This window comes from Phytophthora cinnamomi (genome assembly GCF_018691715.1).
Source record: "Phytophthora cinnamomi strain GKB4 chromosome Unknown Contig44, whole genome shotgun sequence".
NCBI lineage: Eukaryota > Oomycota > Peronosporomycetes > Peronosporales > Peronosporaceae > Phytophthora > Phytophthora cinnamomi.
Window position 1 is genome coordinate 536,249 of NW_027150977.1, and position 18,354 is coordinate 554,602.

At 52.7% G+C, this 18,354-nt stretch overlaps 6 protein-coding genes across 6 annotated transcripts; 4 read left to right on the top strand and 2 right to left on the bottom strand.

Annotated features, from left to right (window-relative positions):
• Positions 1-201: 201 nt before the first annotated feature.
• IUM83_13708 (Integrase catalytic core protein) lies at positions 202-3,541 on the top strand (the record flags this gene model as incomplete). The annotated part of the gene is made up of 4 exons (XM_067938402.1): positions 202-631; positions 748-1,250; positions 2,566-3,061; positions 3,240-3,541. The coding sequence occupies 4 exons, from the start codon at positions 202-204 to the stop codon at positions 3,539-3,541; spliced, it is 1,731 nt and encodes a 576-aa protein (XP_067790707.1).
• Positions 3,542-4,263: 722 nt separating this feature from the next.
• Positions 4,264-6,600, top strand: IUM83_13709 (uncharacterized protein; the record flags this gene model as incomplete). The annotated part of the gene is made up of 8 exons (XM_067938403.1): positions 4,264-4,299; positions 4,409-4,453; positions 4,896-5,359; positions 5,434-5,573; positions 5,642-5,745; positions 5,811-5,923; positions 5,990-6,404; positions 6,466-6,600. 8 exons carry the CDS (start codon positions 4,264-4,266, stop codon positions 6,598-6,600), a joined length of 1,452 nt encoding a protein of 483 aa, XP_067790706.1.
• A 4,605-nt stretch (positions 6,601-11,205) lies between these two features.
• Positions 11,206-12,541, top strand: IUM83_13710 (cysteine protease family; the record flags this gene model as incomplete). The annotated part of the gene is made up of 6 exons (XM_067938404.1): positions 11,206-11,408; positions 11,478-11,703; positions 11,780-11,900; positions 11,963-12,087; positions 12,165-12,346; positions 12,418-12,541. 6 exons carry the CDS (start codon positions 11,206-11,208, stop codon positions 12,539-12,541), a joined length of 981 nt encoding a protein of 326 aa, XP_067790779.1.
• A 102-nt stretch (positions 12,542-12,643) lies between these two features.
• Positions 12,644-14,311, bottom strand: IUM83_13711 (uncharacterized protein; the record flags this gene model as incomplete). The annotated part of the gene is made up of 1 exon (XM_067938405.1): positions 12,644-14,311. The coding sequence occupies one exon, from the start codon at positions 14,309-14,311 to the stop codon at positions 12,644-12,646; it is 1,668 nt and encodes a 555-aa protein (XP_067790780.1).
• A 248-nt stretch (positions 14,312-14,559) lies between these two features.
• IUM83_13712 (Reticulocyte-binding protein 2 a) lies at positions 14,560-16,912 on the bottom strand (the record flags this gene model as incomplete). Its single annotated transcript, XM_067938406.1, has 4 exons — positions 14,560-15,782; positions 15,874-16,350; positions 16,555-16,666; positions 16,742-16,912. The coding sequence occupies 4 exons, from the start codon at positions 16,910-16,912 to the stop codon at positions 14,560-14,562; spliced, it is 1,983 nt and encodes a 660-aa protein (XP_067790777.1).
• A 291-nt stretch (positions 16,913-17,203) lies between these two features.
• IUM83_13713 (Spindle assembly protein) lies at positions 17,204-18,292 on the top strand (the record flags this gene model as incomplete). Its single annotated transcript, XM_067938407.1, has 6 exons — positions 17,204-17,312; positions 17,381-17,436; positions 17,510-17,575; positions 17,637-18,023; positions 18,108-18,155; positions 18,236-18,292. 6 exons carry the CDS (start codon positions 17,204-17,206, stop codon positions 18,290-18,292), a joined length of 723 nt encoding a protein of 240 aa, XP_067790778.1.
• Between the last annotated feature and the right edge of the window lie 62 nt (positions 18,293-18,354).

An 18,354-nucleotide genomic window follows, 5' to 3' on the forward strand; every position in this document is an offset into this window, starting at 1 on the left:
TCGTTGCTTGCGGGAATGAGCAGGAGTTCGGCGTGAATTACAGCGTCACGTTCGCCGCCGTAATTGAGATGAGCAGCGTCAAGCTGATACTAGCGTTGGCGCGGAAGTGCGGGTGCCCGCTAAGCATGGTGATGTACCTAATGCCTATGTGAAGGCGAAGAAGGAGGCTGAACTCGCCATCTACATCCGGATCCCCAGGGCATGGTAATTCCAGAGGAAATTTTGAAGCAGCTGGGCGTCACGAGCGACGAAGAGCTGGTGCTGGAGCTTGAGAAAGCCCTCTATGGGCTAAAGCAAGCTGGACACCTGTGGAAAAAGTTGCTGTACTCGAAGATAGTTGAGATCGGCTTTGTGCAAAGCCTCACCGATATGTGTGTCTACTTCAGGCGTCAGGAAGGCGTTCTGTTGGTCGTGGGCGTCTACGTGGACGACTTGCTGGTCACGGGTACGCAGCAGGAGGCAGTGGACGCGTTCTTCTCAGAGCTGACGGTGCTATCTATTAAGGACTTGGGGCCAGCGAGCAAGTTCCTCGGGATGCGCGTGAGCTACAGTGAAGAGGAAGGGTACGATCTGGACCAGGAAGTAGCGATCCTGGACATGCTGAAGGAGCACGGGATGGAGTTCGCACACGGTGTCCGCACCCAATTGGAGTGGAGTGCAACGAGCGTCAAGAAGTTAGTGATGAGAAGCTGCCTATCTTGGGAAGAGATAACGTGGTCACTGTGAAGCAGTTCCAATCGCTGGTAGGGAGTTTGATGTGGGTCGCGCGTTGCACGCGGCCCGACATCGCGTTCGCAGTGCACAAGGCATCAAGACGCACGCACGACCCCACTGTGGCAGATTGGAAGCTGGCCAAGAGAGTACTGAGGTACCTGAGCGGGACGAAGGAGCTGCGGCTCCGAATGCGAGGAGACAGAGGAACGGACGAGCTGCTGGAAGTGGTCGCGTACAGCGACGCGGACTTCGCGGCTGACAAAGAGGACCGGAAGTCCGTCATGGGCGGACTGGTCACGATGGACGGAATGGCCGTCAGCTGGACTTGCAAGAAGCAAGGAGGGGTGTCTTTGTCGACGATGGAGGCGGCGTATACGGCCGCGTCAGTGATGGCCACGGAGCTCTTGGGTGTGCGCGAACTGCTCGGGGAGTTGGGTGTGAAGCACAAGGTGCCCATGACAGTGCGCGTCGACAATCAGGCTGCTCTCAAGCAGCTGGAGGGCGAGGGTGCGTCCGCGAAGGCGAAGCACATCGATGTGCGTATCAAGTTCGTAGGAGACTACACGTAGAGAGGAGTCCTGAAGCCGGAGTATCACGAAAGCGAAGACATGCCGGCGGATTTGATGACCAAGGTGGTCGAGGCCCCAAGACTGGTCACCCTGCGGGGAATTGTCGGGTTACACTGAGGTGCACCGAACGGAAACGAGAATGACGGAGAATCTTTTGCTGTTCGACGCTGCCGATGAGGAGGGGTGTTGAAGATTGATCTCCGACCAGAGATCTGGGGACACCGGGCAGCTGCGATCAGCTTTGTGTATCCACTTTGCAGGACTAGCGTAGGGCCACAGATTCTCAATCTCACTTTCCCGTTTGCATTCTACCGCCAAAGTGCGCTACGGAACCTCCCGCCGAGAGGGGGTTCCAACAGGCCGTGTAGCAGCGCCCCCCCCCCCCGAGCGCAGCGAGAGAGGGGCGGGCCCCCCCGTCGCTAGTCCGCAGACGAGAGCCAGCGCGCGAGTGTCCTGCCTCTGTTTTATTTTAGACTGCCCCTGGTCTCTTGTGACCACTCAAATACAGGTCAGTACCTAATTGGGTGAAATGGGGTCTGGCTCCCCCTATATCACCCAATCAGGCGATGCCGTATCAGCACACGCTAACCGTGTGCTGACTCACTTACTTATGTAAATTCAACCTACCTACTTATGTAACTGGAGCCCATTACATTAGTGGTCGCTGTCACTGCCGTATGCTTTGTAGAAGTCATGCCGTAGTTTGCAATTTGCCGGCTACCCCACAAGTGCCCAAGACAGGTCCACACCTGCTAAGCGCTTTCAAGCTTCGGTCCCCCAAGTCGAGTCCGTGTGTCATCTACACCTCAGCCCCACTGTCGCGCAGCCACCGCTCATCTTCCGCGACCCCAACACCCCCGCCATCCGCCCCGACACCACCTCAGCTTCTAGCCGTCGTGCTGCTGTCGCCTTTGGCCCACTGGTCTTCACGCTTCCTCGCCTCCGTGCATCGACTCCACCTCGACTCTAATCCGTCGTGCCGCCGCTGCCCCTCGTACTCTCGACTCGTGCCGTGCCCTCACCCGACCTCGTTGCTTGAAGTCCACCCCACCTGCCGACAAGACCCCAGTCACCCGCAACTTTGAATTGAGCCGGTCCCTTGACGTTGTTACCGAGTTTGCGCCTGTGGTCCTGGGATATCATAGGAGTGCGACCTAGCCCTACCGTAAAGGAGGGTAAGTGACGACTGAAAAGAGAGCTACTTGAGGACAAGCTCCGCCTGTACAGTACTGGCAAGACCTCATCGATCACCATGGTGGCCGGTCATCGCGACCATGCATAGCTCGTCGAGTGGCGCAACAACGCCCCTAGGGCCGGGTTCTCGCAACCCACTGACGACACGCTCGAGAAGGCCGAGAAGGCCATGCTTGATCCGGATCGCACCGCGCAAGACAAGAAGTTCGCTGCGCTCGCTGGCGTCCCGCAACAGGTTGCTAGTGAGGTGACCTTCTCCATGTGGATCCCCGCCAAGGACCTGACCTCCACGTTCACGGACACGGAGATCATGACCTCGCTCGGGTCCGGCCCGCAGCCGGCCATTTTATCGGCTAATACCCTGCACCTTCGTGATTTCAAGACCGTTCGTAACGCTGGTATTAGCTTCGTCTGTACCAACCGTGACGTGTGTTCCAAACTCGGAGGGCAACAACTTACCATCTGCGGTAAGAAGTTTCGCATCCAGCCGTACTCCAAGTACTCGAACTGGTACTACGTGGACCTCCAGCGTCTACCGGATGAGACAACCGACGGTGAGATCTACGACTGGTTCGCGGAGCATGGTACGCCCCGGTGTACATCTCCCGAGCCGTACGGTCCAAGGTCTTCGTTCACGCAACCGCCGGGTGTACTTCAACCAAAAGACCGCTCCGGCTTCGCTAATGATCGACCCAACGACGCCACTGCGCCAGGTTGATTTTGGTGGACACGGTTATGTTGTGGTCAACCATCGCATCCCAGCCTTCAACCGAACCAAGCCACCTTTCCTCCAAGCGCTCCAAGTGGAACGTAAGGCCCGCTCGGCGAAGCAGCCAGCTGCCAAGTCGCGCTCGAAGCAGGAAGATTCTCCGCCCATAGCAGCCCCGAACGGTAATGCTACCATGGACGTCGACAACGACTCGGACTATGCCCCGTCCGAATCCAACCACTCGGATGAGTCTCTCAAGGACGCGTCTGAAGGAAGCGACATGGAAGATGTCACGATGGTGTCCGCATCATCTGAGCCCTGGGTCGCCAAACTGAGACTCCGGAGCGTCCGCTGAACCCAAGCACATCCCGCTGAAACATCTGAGCCGACACATACAGATTCCAGCTGTTCCGGCTGAGACCACCCAAGCTCAGAGTTGTGAGATCTGAAACCAACTGGTTTCAGCTGAGACCAGCTAGTCTCAGTGATCCAAGCTGAGACCCGGGGACTTCAGTTCTTCCAGCTGAGACTTGGAGACTTCAGTGCCTTCATAACCAAAGCTCAGCCGAGCCGCAACGAGTTCAATCCAGGTCGGCTCAATCTTCCACGCATCCAGCCATCAACAGGTGTCTATCCGGGACGTCTGAGCTCAGCGTAGCTCAGCGGGGTGACCGCAATCCAAACTTCACAGGAGTCAAGCCAATCCATAGTCAACTTCAGTCATCGTGGTTTCAGAGTCGCAATAGTCTCAGCGAAATAGCTGAGCCTCCCAGCTGAGACCTGGGGCTTCGGCCGAGAGTGTGTCCATGGTCTCCGAGCCCGTTCTTGTTGAAACGGTGGTTCCTTGAAGCCAGCTGCCCTCTCACATCCACTAAGGGTCGTGCGTGGGACATAGAGTGCGTTGGCGGCAGGCTATTGACGGATTCGCCGGAAAGATCTGAGCGAGCCTCGTCACACTATCGCCCAACCGCAGTTCGCCTTCTCAGTAATCACTCGGGCCTCGTCCTCTTGACTCCCGCTCGTCTTGTTCTTCGTGATCGTGGGGCTCAACAACCCCACCGACTCGCTCGTGTCGCGTTGTCACGCGCGACCTCGCTCAATTTCGCCCCGCCGGTACGTCGACGCCAAGCTCCGCTCACTTGCCACTCGCTTGGCAAATTCTCTACCGCCTGGCGTTCGTCCCCGCAAATTCTCCACTGACTGCTTGCTTCTTCGTTCTCAGGCCGCGGACCCCACGTCTGGATCCTTGGACCTGTGTCGTGCCGAGGTACCTCAAGATGCTCATCATCTCTCCTGCTCGCTCGTGCTCCTGCAGCACGTCCGTGCTCATCGAACGCCAATTGTCACCCGTCATCCATAGACTGCTCGCCGCCGCGCGATTTTCGCGTTCCACGCGCTCGCGCTGGTGGCTGCCTGACTGCTGTTATCGCGCTCATCGCCCAGAATCCTTCCACCAGGCGCAGAATGCGCTGCTATCGTGCACCTATTACAGTAATATATCCGCTTGGGACACCTATTTCCTGTTATTATTAAAGAAAAAGTGAGAGCAGTACTATACCACAACAAGAATATATCTATTGTTGTGCTGTGAGGTCCGCAAGTTAAAATCCAGAGCTGTTCCGGGCGAAGCACAGCTTTGTGGTGTTAAATTATGGAGAAATGATGTACTTCTCTTTTTATTTATTATTACTTGGGTCATTTTCCAAGAGTCGCTGGCCGAATCTATCGTGACTCGTCACTCGCTATTCGGCACGCTTGTCGTGATGAAGGAGAGCGGGGCGGAAGACCTTCACACGTTGCAGGAGGAGCTGAAAAAGCTCGGCATTAGTGTCGTCTCGGGTCGCCAAGACACCGTCATCTCCGTGAAGATCAAGGGGCTGGCAGGCCGGGCACTGATTCGGGGACTTCGATTGGCCGACCAGCTGCTGCAGGAGAAGATCAAGCATGCTCTACAAACCTACACTGATCCAGCGACGAAGCTCTTCACAGATCCGACATTCGGGCCTAGTAGCAGCGACCCAGACGGAGCTGCAGCAATCTGTAAAGCCGGCGCTGTAATTTCTGCCAAGGGTGGCTCGCAACACCAGGCCAAGATTCTCGGTTTACTTCAGCGTGGAAAAATCCGATGGGAGCGACCCATTTACGCTAAGGAAAATGAGGAGGGTGATAGCGGGTGAGACGTTGCTGGAGGAGTTGTTTTGGTGCGCTGATGCTCACTGTGAATGGGTTGCTCTGGTTAACGCGTAGCCCGCAGGAGGAAGAAGAAGACGATATTTACTCCATGTCATCAACCGATCAAGTTTTTGCTTCAAATGCGACTCTCTTCGCGGACGGGGTGTCTTCAGGAGATGTTATCCAAGGAAATCTGGGTGATTGCTGGTTTTTGAGTAAGTCCGAGGTATTTGCGACGACCTACAGTATAAGCGAACTAGGCCTAACTCGTTTAATGTTTCAGGCGCGCTGAGCGTGGTTGCTACGAGATCAGACTTCCTGGAGCAAACGTTCTGGCGCAGGGATCAGCACAAGTCAAAAGGATTATTTGTCTGCAAGTTCATGAAGGTTCGTCCTTGAAAATGCTATGTTATGTTCGCTGTTTCATTGACCCTGGCCGCTTGAACTCTTAGAATTTTGTCTGGAATTACGTCTTAATTGACGATCGCTTCCCAGTTTTCGGGTTTACTGACAAGAAAGCGGGGAAACCATATTTTGCTCGCTGCCGAAATCCGAACGAGCTCTGGTAATCCACATCCTATACAGCCGATGGCGCTACAAGAAGCTAATGATTATCCGCCCGTGCTAACAGGGTATCGCTGCTCGAAAAAGCGTATGCGAAGCTTCACGGAAACTACGAAGCGCTAATCGGCGGCTTCGTTGACTGTGCTTTGAATGATCTGACCGGAATGTGCTCCGAGCAGGTAATCTTGAAAGAGGGGTTTCCTGGGTTTGGCGAAAATCCATATATCCCGGCAAAACCCCAGCAAAAATACGGAGATCCGTTCTGGGAGAAGCTTACGCGATACAAGGAGTCAGGGACACTTATGGGGTGCTCTATTCAGCCACCAGTAACTGCAAAGGATGTCGCTGTGGAATCCAGCGCTGGGAACGGTCTGTATTTCAAGCATGCGTATGCACTTGTCGACGCAGGCGAGATTAAAACTGTTAGAGGTGAACTGGTGCGGTTAGTGAAGCTACGGAATCCGTGGGGGATGGGAGAATGGGTAAGTTATTCAATTGTGGATGCTACGTGCCGATCTTGTGTTAATAAAAAAAAATCTGTAGACTGGTCCATGGTCAGATTCCAGTGAGGAACGCGCACAAAATGAGGATGCAATCGAAAAATTCTTAAACGATATGGAATCGGGCTCCGAGAAGCGAAATGCCAATGATGTTTTCGTCGTAATTTTGCAGGCATAGACTTGTCTGACTTTTCACTATGAATGTACAAAGTTTGTACTACATCGATGCCGTACAATTGTCGTAGATTTTCCTGATGCATGGCATGGTCGGCGTTCCGAAGGCAGCTGGAATGAAGCAAATTGGTTTGGATAGCGTTGCAAGTATTTTTGTTTCTCGAGGTAGCGAGAACCTCAAGATTGTTCCTGTTGGCTTTCATGTTCACTCAGCGAGGGAATTGGAGATTAGAGAACTCGAAGAAGTTCGCGGTTTTCAGGGGCAAGCGGCCGGAACCCTCCCACCTGTATACCTGATTGGCGTACAACCAGCGTATACATGGGTGAACATGCTTTCATCGGTTTACTCATGAGAACGGTACGCTTGATTTTCATGGTACGCGACAAAGCTTACAATTGTCGAGGAAGAGGAGGGAGATGAAGAATCCCAAAATGCTGGTGAGGGTCTCTCAGATAAAATTACAGCTACGGGAAATGCGCTTGCGGCTTTCAGGTAAACGATATGAGAGCTGAGGTCGGAATTTGGCAAGACGCCTAAAATTCAGAAGACAGAGTGCCGGATGAAACTACAGAAGCTTGGTTTTAGCGTTGCAACTTGGGATGACGCGAGAAGATGGTGTAGTTAGCGGGGTGATTCACACTGATGCACGCCCGATATTCACCAGATATGGAAGAAGATGGAGACGACCCTGACAATATCCATCGAGAAGGGATTCTTGAGATCGAGGTCCATGGTGCCAGTGGTCTCGCCGTCTGTGAAGCACGGCGAACGCTGATTCAAAGAAAGGTTCAGATCCTAGCTCCAGAGTTTTCTGCATCGCAAAGTGCTCTTCGCCGAAGAATAGCACTTGAAATTGTTGAGCAGGATTCATCACTGGCTTGGCATCTTCGCCACTTTGCACGGAAGTCTACTCTGCTGGCAAGAACTCGCTATGCTTTGCCGGAAAAGAGTCGAGACATTATTACGCGTGCACCACCACTACTAAACTCAGCCTGTGTTGCAAACTTCTATGACATACTCGAAAAAGAGTATGCCACCCGACTACTCTCTCGTACAAACACACAAGATGAAGTTGAATTTGATATTCCCGTCAGCCGAACACCTACCTATTCTAGACGAGATGGAACTCCGTATTTCCCTGCCCTATCTCCGAAAGGGGCACCTAGTGTAATAATGAGTCTGCCGTCTACCAACGCGGTAGAGTTGCACAAGAACAATCGCATCCGAGATCTCGAGGCTAAGCGGTCAGCAAAATTAGCGTTATTGCTTCAACACAAGCAAATGGCGCTGGGCGATGCGGAAAAGACATCAGCACTACCGAGGTTAATTGGTGGGAGGAAGAGTGGTTCCAGTCACGTTAATTGTATAGATTGTGGGGGGCGCGTTCTTGTTGGAGGTCGGGGAGACCGACAATTGGATGAAAACACCAGTTGTCCGTGCAACGGTGTGAATTGTGTGAACGTGTTCTGTTTATCCTGCTATTCTTTACTTCCAACCAAAAGCAAATTATGCGAAGAGTGCTTCCAACATGAAATATCTTCTGGAGAAGCCTTCGGTGAGCATCTGCGACTTGTGTTAATCGAGAAAATTGGCGGCTCAGACGAACAACGAGGGCACTTGGATGAAGTATTTCGCTCATTTGATGCGGATGGATCAGGGTCGTTGAGCCCACTCGAGTTTGAGAAAATGCTTGAGCGTTTAAATATTGAACCGGCCCTCACCCAAGGACAGAAAACATGCCTTGTTGACCAGTTTGATGCGAATGGGGACGGCGAAATCAGTATGACAGAATTCAGGCACTGGATATTGCGAGACCGAGTATGGGAAGAACCTCCCCCGGTACTGTCGACAGCCCGAGAAGCAAAGATTCAGAGTGCGTCCGAAGTTTTCGATGGTGTTATTGTTCCGATCTGCAACGAGCTTGTGGATAAAGCTTTCGACGCTTATATGTTTAGTTTAACTGTCGGGTCTTGGTCACGTTCAACGAATTCGACAACTGATAGTCAACCACCATTCGTTTCTGAAACCGGCGATATCATTTTCCAACGAGTTGTAAGCTTAAACATCGCTTCTGGGGCCCCGGCAAACGCTATTGAGGATGTGTTTGAGCAGGTGGATGGTGACAGGAGTGGGAGCATTGATCAGTTTGAGTTCGTGGAGTTACTATCTGCGTTGGGAATGCATCTCAATTTTGAAGATGCAACATTATTGATGAACCGCCTTGGCGCAATATCGAAGGGTGGAAGGATTACAATTGAGCGATCCGCCTTCATAATGTATGCTGAGCACGTGACTAACAACACCGCTGGTGGTGGATGCAGTACCAGTATCAGAGATATTGTGATTCACCTGGATGCGCTTGCTGGCACCGGACCCAATATACGCGAAATTGTCCAATGTGAACTGCAGCAGCTACATGAAAATGTAAGCCACAAAGAGTTGCTTACAGTATGCAAAAATCTAGAGGAGAAGGCGGCTATCGCCGTTGCTGTTGATGATCTGCGATCATTGGCCATGAATTTATCTTTTGACAATGAAGTACCACTGTCGACACAACAAGTGGGTGAAAATACCGATCAGGTGGATAACATTAAGTCAAGTGGTGACGTTCTAGCTAGGCTGCTACTTCAAGAATCGAGCGGTTTGATGAAACATTTAAAAGAATTCGATGTTGCTTCTTTTTGTGATGCACTCGCGATTCATTTACAGACGCGCAGTGGAACAATTAGCACCAAAACTATCTGGAGAAGTGTCTTTGGCGTCGATACCGCTGATGTAATTCACTTGAGCGACTTCGTCGCAGGTGTTTTAAGGACAGGCTTCGAGCTTTCCCCTGAAAATGGATCCACAAAAGCTGGGATTGATCATAATGAACGCCTTATTACTCAGCTACTGCTATCACTTGCGGTGGATGCGGTGCGTGTAAATTGCCAGGTGCCGCAGACAACCTTTGTATCGATCGACCCCGTGATTGGATTCAACTTGTTCAGGCTAATTATGCGACTCCAAAAGATTCAAGAAATTGAGCTCAGATTCGACCATGCACTCGCCAACATTTTGCAACTATGCCATGGTGAACAGCAACACCTCGTGACTGTGGCGCTTGACTCGGAACGAAACCTTGTCGTTCGAGCCCGAGATCCCGTATTCAAGTTTTGTGCTGACTTTATATTCCATGAAGATGAATACGACTACCAAAACTTGCTTGCCCAGTTTGGCTTCAATGACTTCCTACGTCGGGTCGAAGAAACTCATGAAATCTCTCGTGAGCTTACATTTGCCAAATCGCCGCATGGTCTCATTACGAGTGAATTCTACCCAGAACTGAACAACTCAATGTTGGCACTTCTTGGGCGAATTCGCGTTGACTATCGACGCCGGAATGCTGCAGCTACCTCACAGTCTTCAAGGTTACAATCACTCAAGCTTTCGCTAGTGGAAAGCGACTCATTTGTAGCTACGCTACGTAATTTGCTCTCCCAAGTCGAGTTGCCGTTTTTCTGGTTGGTGTCACCTCGCAGTTTGGTGCTATCTATTGACAGCGGGTACTTAGACCAGACAGGCAAAACCAGTTTTCAGCAACTAGTCGCTGATACACTTTCTCAGCAAGGGTCGCAACTGCCTCCACCGCTACGTGCGCTAGCTACCTTTGTATCTCATACAGCATCATCATTGTTGGTTCGGTACGAAGTTGTTGGTAAGCACACCAACGTCGAGACAAGCTGGCAAGAATTCCAAAATTTTATTGCAGGACACCAAAACGCATATGCTGTCTTGGAGCTACATCCACAAGGTTCATTGTTTACGACGAGTGTGGCTCGTGCAAGTGGATCTGGTGCAGTGCAATGGAACTTCAAAACTCAAATCAAGCTGGAAGAACCGAAGGTTTGTGATCATCGTATCGACCGCCCCGTAATATTTACTGATACGGTAAAGGTTTCGCGTACCCCAGATAGCACCCCAACGACGGAGAGTATCAACTTCGTTGTCACAGATAGTGGCGAAAGTCCGGGGCACTTTGTGGTGGTTAGTGTGCGTAGGGCACTTCCCTCCGGACCCGAGTCTCCAAACCCCAGGCTATATTGTACTGCGTATGACCCATTGACCTCGTGCGATTATACTGTGGAAGGATACCCACCAGATTGGTCTGTCGATTTCTTTGATGTTACAGTAAACCCTTCGTTTGAGGAGAAGTGGCAAGCAATGCTTGAGACTATGCGGCTTGGTGCAGCTATTACTCCAAAGCTTTCTGTCACTGTTTTCACTAAGAAGCCTAAAACGGACAAGCTTGTTGGAGAATGCGAAGTCTCCGTCGGATCTGCGATCGTTTTGGAGGGCCATATATTTGAGGAACGTATCGCGCTACACCCGCCACAATCTTCGTCAACAAGTACTACAGCTACAACTGTTGGTGTGACCGCGTTGACCTTCCGCTTTGATGTGAAGAAGACGCCAGTGCTCGCCGATGACTTGGCAATTACAGAGAAAAAATCACATTCGCATCAGGAGACTGGGGCACCAGTATCAATAAAACTTGGAGCACAATATTTGGCAGGAGAGATTACAATTCCTCGTCTAGAACCTGCGATAGATGACAACGACGAGAGGTTGAAGCAGCTACAAGCCTCGATTGCTTCCATTGAACAGTCAAAGCTCGAAGCTCAAGAGCAAGCCAGACAACTCAAGGCACAAATTCAACAATTGTCGTTTGCGTCGAACAAGTCGTCAGAAGACACAGCCGAGAGATGGAAACGAAGGCTCGAGCAAGCGCGGCAAGAACAGTTTGCAGCTGAGGGTCAACATGCAGCAAGGTGAGCCTCCTGGTAAGCATTTATTTATTGCCTTTTGGGTTGGTTCATGTTGTGTCAAATGATATCCAGATTAGCAGCTCTCCAAGAAGAGATTCGACACCTGATAGAGGAAAACGAAAAGCAGAAAAATGCTCCTCGTGAAGCATCGAACTTGAAAGATTGTCGACTGTCAGCTGAGGCGTCAGCGCATGATATCTTGTCAGCTATGAGGGGGATTTTGACCAGTCGATGCCCTGAGCGGCCATACAATGGTCTGAAAAAGGCATTAGCAGCTGAAGCCGAAGTTCCGGGGAAGGTAGAGTATGATGCCCCTGTCACCGCACTAGCTGTATTCGACTCACTCGCTGTATGTATGTATCTATGTTTGCTAGGTAACGTTTGCTGTATTCAACGACGTGCTCCGAGACTTTGGACTTGCTCTTTCGTTGGATCATCGGTCAACTCTCTCGAATCTCTTCGACCCTGAAATGGTCGGCCGCATCAGCATCGAAGGTATTTGTTTTCTCCTGTCAAACCTACCCTTACCATGCTAATAGTGCAATACTTCTGTGTAGACTTTTTCATTAAACTTTGCGGCGACGCCGAAGCGTACGAACAGGTCAGAACGCCACGGCCCCAATCACCGGCGCCGGAACCTAGCCCAGGTCCAGCTGAAAATCCAGAGCCGATCGTATTCACGGTAACCTTTGCTTTCGGTTCTACTCATCCACTCAAACGCATTGCTCATCGCTATTTATTATGCTGTTGGGCATTTAGCCATCTCCACCTCCCATTCAAAGGCCAGTATCTCCTATTGCGTCTCCCATACGAACCTTGGGTACCCGGTCAAAGATGAACTGGCAAGACATGAAAAAATTCCTTGTGCTAAATCTCCCGGAAGGTTGGGAAACGCGGTTCACTGAAAAAGGGAGACCCTACTTTTGCAATCATGCCAACCGGTATATTCAATTTTATGTTAGCAAAATACTAGCTGCGTCTACTGTGCTGACTTGGGCAATGTCGTTAACAGATCTACGCAATGGAAACACCCGCGCCCGGAGATTGAGACGATCTTCAGCGAGTGGGTCCAGGAAAACGGTGCATTTTTCAACAGAAAGTCTACATCTGCGCGCGCGTCTAAACAAAAACACTGAAAGTTCACAAAGGACGGGTTCATTCTGGAATACAGAAAACGTTGATCTCATAGAGGATCGTTTTGAGCTAGCTACATGCAAAAACGCGAGTCAACAACGCATTTACCACTCACCCCAGTCATCCGTTGACTTGGGAACTTCAGGGGTGGAGAAGTCGGTTTTGCCGTTGTCAGTAAATATGGAGACGGACGAGGTTGGTGAACAGAGAGGTTGGCCATCTGCCAGCGAGATATCGTCTAGCGAATCATCCAGCAGGCCTTCTGTGTCACCACCAACGTGGTCAGCGCAATGGGCCGCACTTTCGTGGAACGCCCGGAACATACCAAGTTCGGCCTTGAGCACGCCCATCTCGCTTTTGGCTTCGGCTTGACCCTTCTTATAGCCCTCTTGGAATGCCTGGTCACGCTCCTGCTTCGTGCGTTGCTCAGCGTCCGCCTTGCCCGCCTCAATACCCTTTTCATACGCTTCGCGTGCACGTGACTCTGCGCCGGCTAAAGCATTTGCTAGCTGCGTTTGTAGCTCATTCATGCGGGCTTGGAGTTTGCTGTGGTCGTCAGACCCAGTGGCAGCTTGAGCACTATCAGTGCCTGTTGATGCGGCCGCAGCATCCGCGTCACGCTGTTGCCGCAAGGTTGTGAGCTCGGCCTGCACTAGGTCTTTCAGTTTCTTCATCTTCAAAGCACGCATACGCCAAAGGTCCTTCTCCTTTGTCAGTTCAGCAAGAGCTCCAGCCCCCGCCTTATCTGCTGCCGGCGCTGCTTCGCGCTTCTCGATCTCAGCGAGGCGTTCACGAGCCGCTTGAAGAGCCTTCTGCAGCTCCTCCTTCTCCTTCGTCAATGCCGCCACTCTCTCGTCCTCCGACGCCGCTCCTCGTCCTACTGTGATCTCCATCCTCAGCCGCGTCATGTCCTCCTCCGCCTTCTGCTGCACGCTCTCCACGATCGCCTGACTCTCCCTCACGCCCTCATCATATCCCGCCGCGCGGGCCTCGTCGATCTGCATCGTGGCCGCAGTCATCTTGGTCTCGTACGTATCACAGAGCGCCTGTAGCTGCTCCTCCCACTCCTTCAGCGCCTTCTGTTCCTTCTCATCGTGGCTCTGCTTAGCTTCCTGCAGCTGGTGGTGAAGGTCCCGGGCCTTTTGGCGCCACTGGGTCGCCGCGCGCCGCTCCGCGTCCCTCGCGGCGCGCAGCAGCCACACGCCCTCCTGGTCCTCGCCGCCGCTCTTCTCCCTCTTCTGGCCCATGGGAGGGGACAGCGGCGGCTGCTTGAGCTCCGGCTGCTGCTCCAAGTCGCCGTCCACCGAGTCCGTGTCCTCGTCCTCGTCTTCCTCGCCGTTGTTCTCCTCGGGCGGGCGCTTGGTCTCCGCGAGCGCGCGCTGCTGCTGCTGCTGCCGCTGTTGCTCCAGCCGCTCCGCCTGCTGCTGGCGGAAGAAGTAGCGGCGCCAGAACTCGTCGTAGCTCAGCTCCAGCGGCACCAGGGCGTCGTGCAGCGCGCGCACGTCGGCGTGCTCGGCCATGGCGCGCGCGATCTCGTGCGTGTGCTCCTCGGCCGAGAAGAAGCTCGAGAACCGCTCGAAGTCCGCCAGCTCCTCGTACAGAATATCGTCCACGGGCCCGACGCGCGCCGCGCCCATGGCGCTGTGCAGCAGCGTCGCGGCCTCGTCCTGCACGGCGGCCGCCAGACTCTGCGCCTTCTCCTGCACGGAGCTCACGTAGCCCGACGCGTTGGCCGACGCGCTCTTGGCCGCCTGCTCCAGCAGCCGCCACATGCCGCTGCTGCTGCTGCTGCTGCTGCTGCTGCGTCCGCGCGCGCCGCCGCTGGTGGTGTCGCCGTCGGAAGTCGCCGTCGTGGATGGGATGGGTTCCTTATGCTAGGGCGGAACGCGAATGAAAGACGAAGGGAGGAGAGACGGTTCCATGACGGACGGTAGGTTGTATGTGTGCGTTACATCATATACCTGCGGGACTTTATACGTGAGGTACAAGTTGAAGTTGAGTGTAGCCATGTCGGTAGGTGCTAGGTCAGCGCGTCCATCTTGGCCGCCAGGGCGCGTTCGTGGCGGTCCGTGAGCTGCATGATGCGCTCGCTGGCGAGAGCTCGCTCGTTGTCGAACAGTTTCTCCAGGCGCACGCGCTCGCGCCGGTCGTTGCTTGCTTGCTGCAGCAGATGCTCGCGCTGCTCTTCGGCGTGGTGCTCTTCCTCAAGAACCTTCAGCAGCTCCTCGTTCTGCTGCCGGCGAAGATCGTTGATCGCTGCAGTTCGGTGCTCCTCGTCTGTTTCGTCGTGAGGCTGCTTGATGTCGTCCGCGCTGTGAGGAGGTTCAGGCCCATCATCTATCGGGCTGCGGTGATCGCGGCTCGTGACAGGTCGACGGCTGGAGGTTGACGCCGCACTGCGTGGACGCCGAGCCGTAGCGCTTGTAGGCCTTCTGCTGGTTCTTGGCGCTCGATCTCGTGATTTCGCCGTCGATAGATCTTCAACTGTAGTAAACGACTGAGTATGCAGCATGGTCGCTGAGGCCGACCGCGGGCGCTCAATACTTGATGCAATGTGTTTGGGGAGCTCGAATTTCTTCGTGACTTTCATCTTGTAGAAGGTTTCAAGGATCTCGTGCTTCTGGCGACTTGCAGTTTGCTTGATCTGCTGCCGACGGCGAATAAGGTTCGCTCGCTGCTCCTTAAGCTGCTGCGTGCGCTGATTGTCGTTCTCAATGCGCGATAGCAGCAAGTTCGTGCGATACTCGTCCTGCTTATTCTTGCGCATAAGCGCAGTCTGGATCTCTTCTTCACGCAGTTTTGCCTCTTGCAATCGAGCGCGTACGGAAGCATTCTTTTGGCGTTGCACGATCTGTGCTACCTTAGCCTTCTCCTCTGTTTTTTGAAGGATTGCGGATCGCTTCTGGTGTAGCTGGGCTTCCATACGCTCATAAGCATGACGTCGCTCACGTTCCAAACGTCTTTCCTCGCGTTGTTGGGCTTCAAGCTGTTGCTGTTTCTCGCACTCGCGCTGCAGTAAACGTTGTTTAGCCTGCTGCTCTTGCTCTCGTAGACGTTCTCGCCGCTGCTCCTCTATTAGCGCCAACTGGTTTTGCACTGTTTCGATCTCTTCTTTTTTCCGTAGTGCCTGAAGTCGTACTTCTTCCTCCTTTGCCCTCCGCTCCTCCTCAAATACACGACGACGGTTCTCACTTTCCTGTTGTTTACGTGCTGCCTCCCTCAGCTGAGTCTTTCGTTGCAGGTCTTTTTTCGTGCAATACATTAGCGATGCGTGCGGTATTTCGTGCCTGCTTTTCGGCCATCTCTTGCGATTTGGCCTGCCGTTGGCGCTCACGGTCCTCCAAGAGCTTTTCTTCCCTTTCTTGCATTCCCCGTAACTTTAGAGTTGCTTCGCGCTCCTGTGCAAGCTGGTAAAGCTCGTGTTGCATTCGTGCCTCTTTTTGGTGGCGCAGACGCTCTTTCTCGCTGAGCTGGGCATCACGATGTCTGCGGGCCTCTTCTTGTTTGGCGCGCTGCTCGCGACGCATGGTCTCCACTTGTTGCTGTTGAGCCTGTTTGCGAGCCAACTCAAGCTCTAATCGATACTGCTCCGCCCTCTCGATCTCTTTTTGACGACGCAGCTCGTCTGCTTCTCGTTGTCTTCGTATTCGCTCCTTCGCGAAGAGTTCTTCTTGACGCTTTTGTTCGCGCTCCTTTTTCTCGCGTTCTTGGTGAAGCTCAGTCATTTTGAGTTCAAAGTTCAGCATCTGCTGCATCTCGAGCGCTTGACGTTGCTGAATTCGCCGTAGCTCCTTTTTCTCCCGTTCAATCACTGTAAATTCGTGTTGTGAACTGGAACAGTTATTTGACCCTGCAAAGCTAAGTCTAGCAGCTCCCACAGGCGATCGACAGTAGCTGCGTGTCCTCAGCGACATACTGCTGTGAACTCCTCCCAGTTGGGCTTCGATTAGCTCGCGACGTTGTGCTCGCACATTGCGGAGCTGTATTTCGCGATTTTTCTCGTATCGTGCCGCACGTTTAGCAATAAACTCTCGATCCTCAGCTCTCCCTTTTTTCGCTGAGCGAATAAAATACTCAAACGGCCTCTGTATGAGCTCCTCAGGCTCGATGCCAAGCATTCGACATGCCTAGAGAACATACAAAACGAAATGAGTGCGAATGGTCTATAAGCATCGCGCTATCCTGGCATGCGATCTTCGTACCTCGATGGAGCGTGGGCTATCCAGAATGGGATCGGCCATTGCGTCGGTCTCATCGAAGTTGTCCAACGTGATAGCCTCACCCTCCTCAACATTACCGATAGGAAGCTTTTCCGGATCAGTGGTCGACAATGTAAGCTCTCCATTTCTACCTCCACTGCCCGGAGATACCATCACGAGCTCCAAAATGTCACGTTAAGAGCGATAATTCTTGCACGCAACTTCTTGAAGTCCACACGCGTCGGCAATGCAGAGATGCCCCAGTCTTGTGAAGCGCATCAAGTCCAATTCGGTCAACCTGTACCCGTATTTTTAGCGAGTTCATGACAAGCATGGGCTACATGCTGCAACGACCCTTCGTGTCTGTCGTAGCAAAACCAAAACGGTTGAAGTCAGCCTTGTTCGGCAGCCAGCACAGATAAATAGACGTCCGGGGTCTTCGCAGCATCCGTTCAGGCAACGACCATGGCTATGAGTTCTTCTTCGCTCGGATCGTCGAGGTATGTTGATGTGGGCGCCGACGGCGACGCGCATGTTCCGGTGAGCTCTACGGACGAGCTGGATCCGAGTTTAGGTACGTCCACAGGTCTGGAGCTACTAGCGTCGAGTTATTGCTGAAGTGGCGTGGTGATACTTCTTCAGCTGGCGGGTTCCGGGTGATCTACGACCGAGAAACACCGTTCGAGCTTCGAATTCAGGTAAAGTTCAAGCTTCCGAATTTCATCCGAAACGAAAGTAATAACACATGCGCGCTCACTTTCTCATTGATAGGATGCCGACAATACTCCGCAGCAAATTGGGACACTTGAGGCGATCAAGGTTAAGATCTTGATTCTGGTGAGTTTGCCAGAGCATTTTTCCAGCTCAACACGAGTTGACACGATTTCTTTCTCTGCAGGGAAGTGACACCGACATTCACGTGGTTCGTCTGGAGCTATCGACCGAAAGTGACCTGTTCTTCCTGTATACACACACTTGCGATCTGGAGAGCTTCCACGCCATGCAGGAGCAGCAAAAGCTCATGGTGGACTTCGCTGATTACGCCAACGTGTTGATTCGTATGCTCAACAACTGCATCAAGGAGCCGCACAATCATCTCGCAGTGTACCTCATGCAGGCGGATGGCCGAGCGCGGTTGGACTTCATCCAGAACATGGAGTACAAGTTCATTGAGCTCCTTTCCGTAGACTTTATGCGCGCTTCGGAGGATACGATCCGCCAGCACATTACGTTCCGCTACTCCTCCATGAAGTCACGTCTTCAAGTGCTGCAGACGCGTCTTCATGTATGCCGCCTTTGTGCTTTCAATCCTCTCAGCAACAACTGGCTGTTGCTAACTCGCGGGTATTTGCCGTTTGCTTGATTTCAGGAGGTCAACAGCATTGTCAAAACCAAGAATCCATCGTTACTTCTGCAGGTAAATACGTTCATGAATACCTGCATCTCTCTTGGCGGCTGCGTATTGCTGACTTGTTCGATGGACGTGCTGCACCTCAGCTTCAAAAGACCGTCCCGTCGCCATCTTCGTCCCGGAACCGCTACCTCACTCATTGACAGCAATCCGTTTCTTTAACGGCGCAATCAAATCTGCGTTTGCTATATCTCCGTTCTGACCT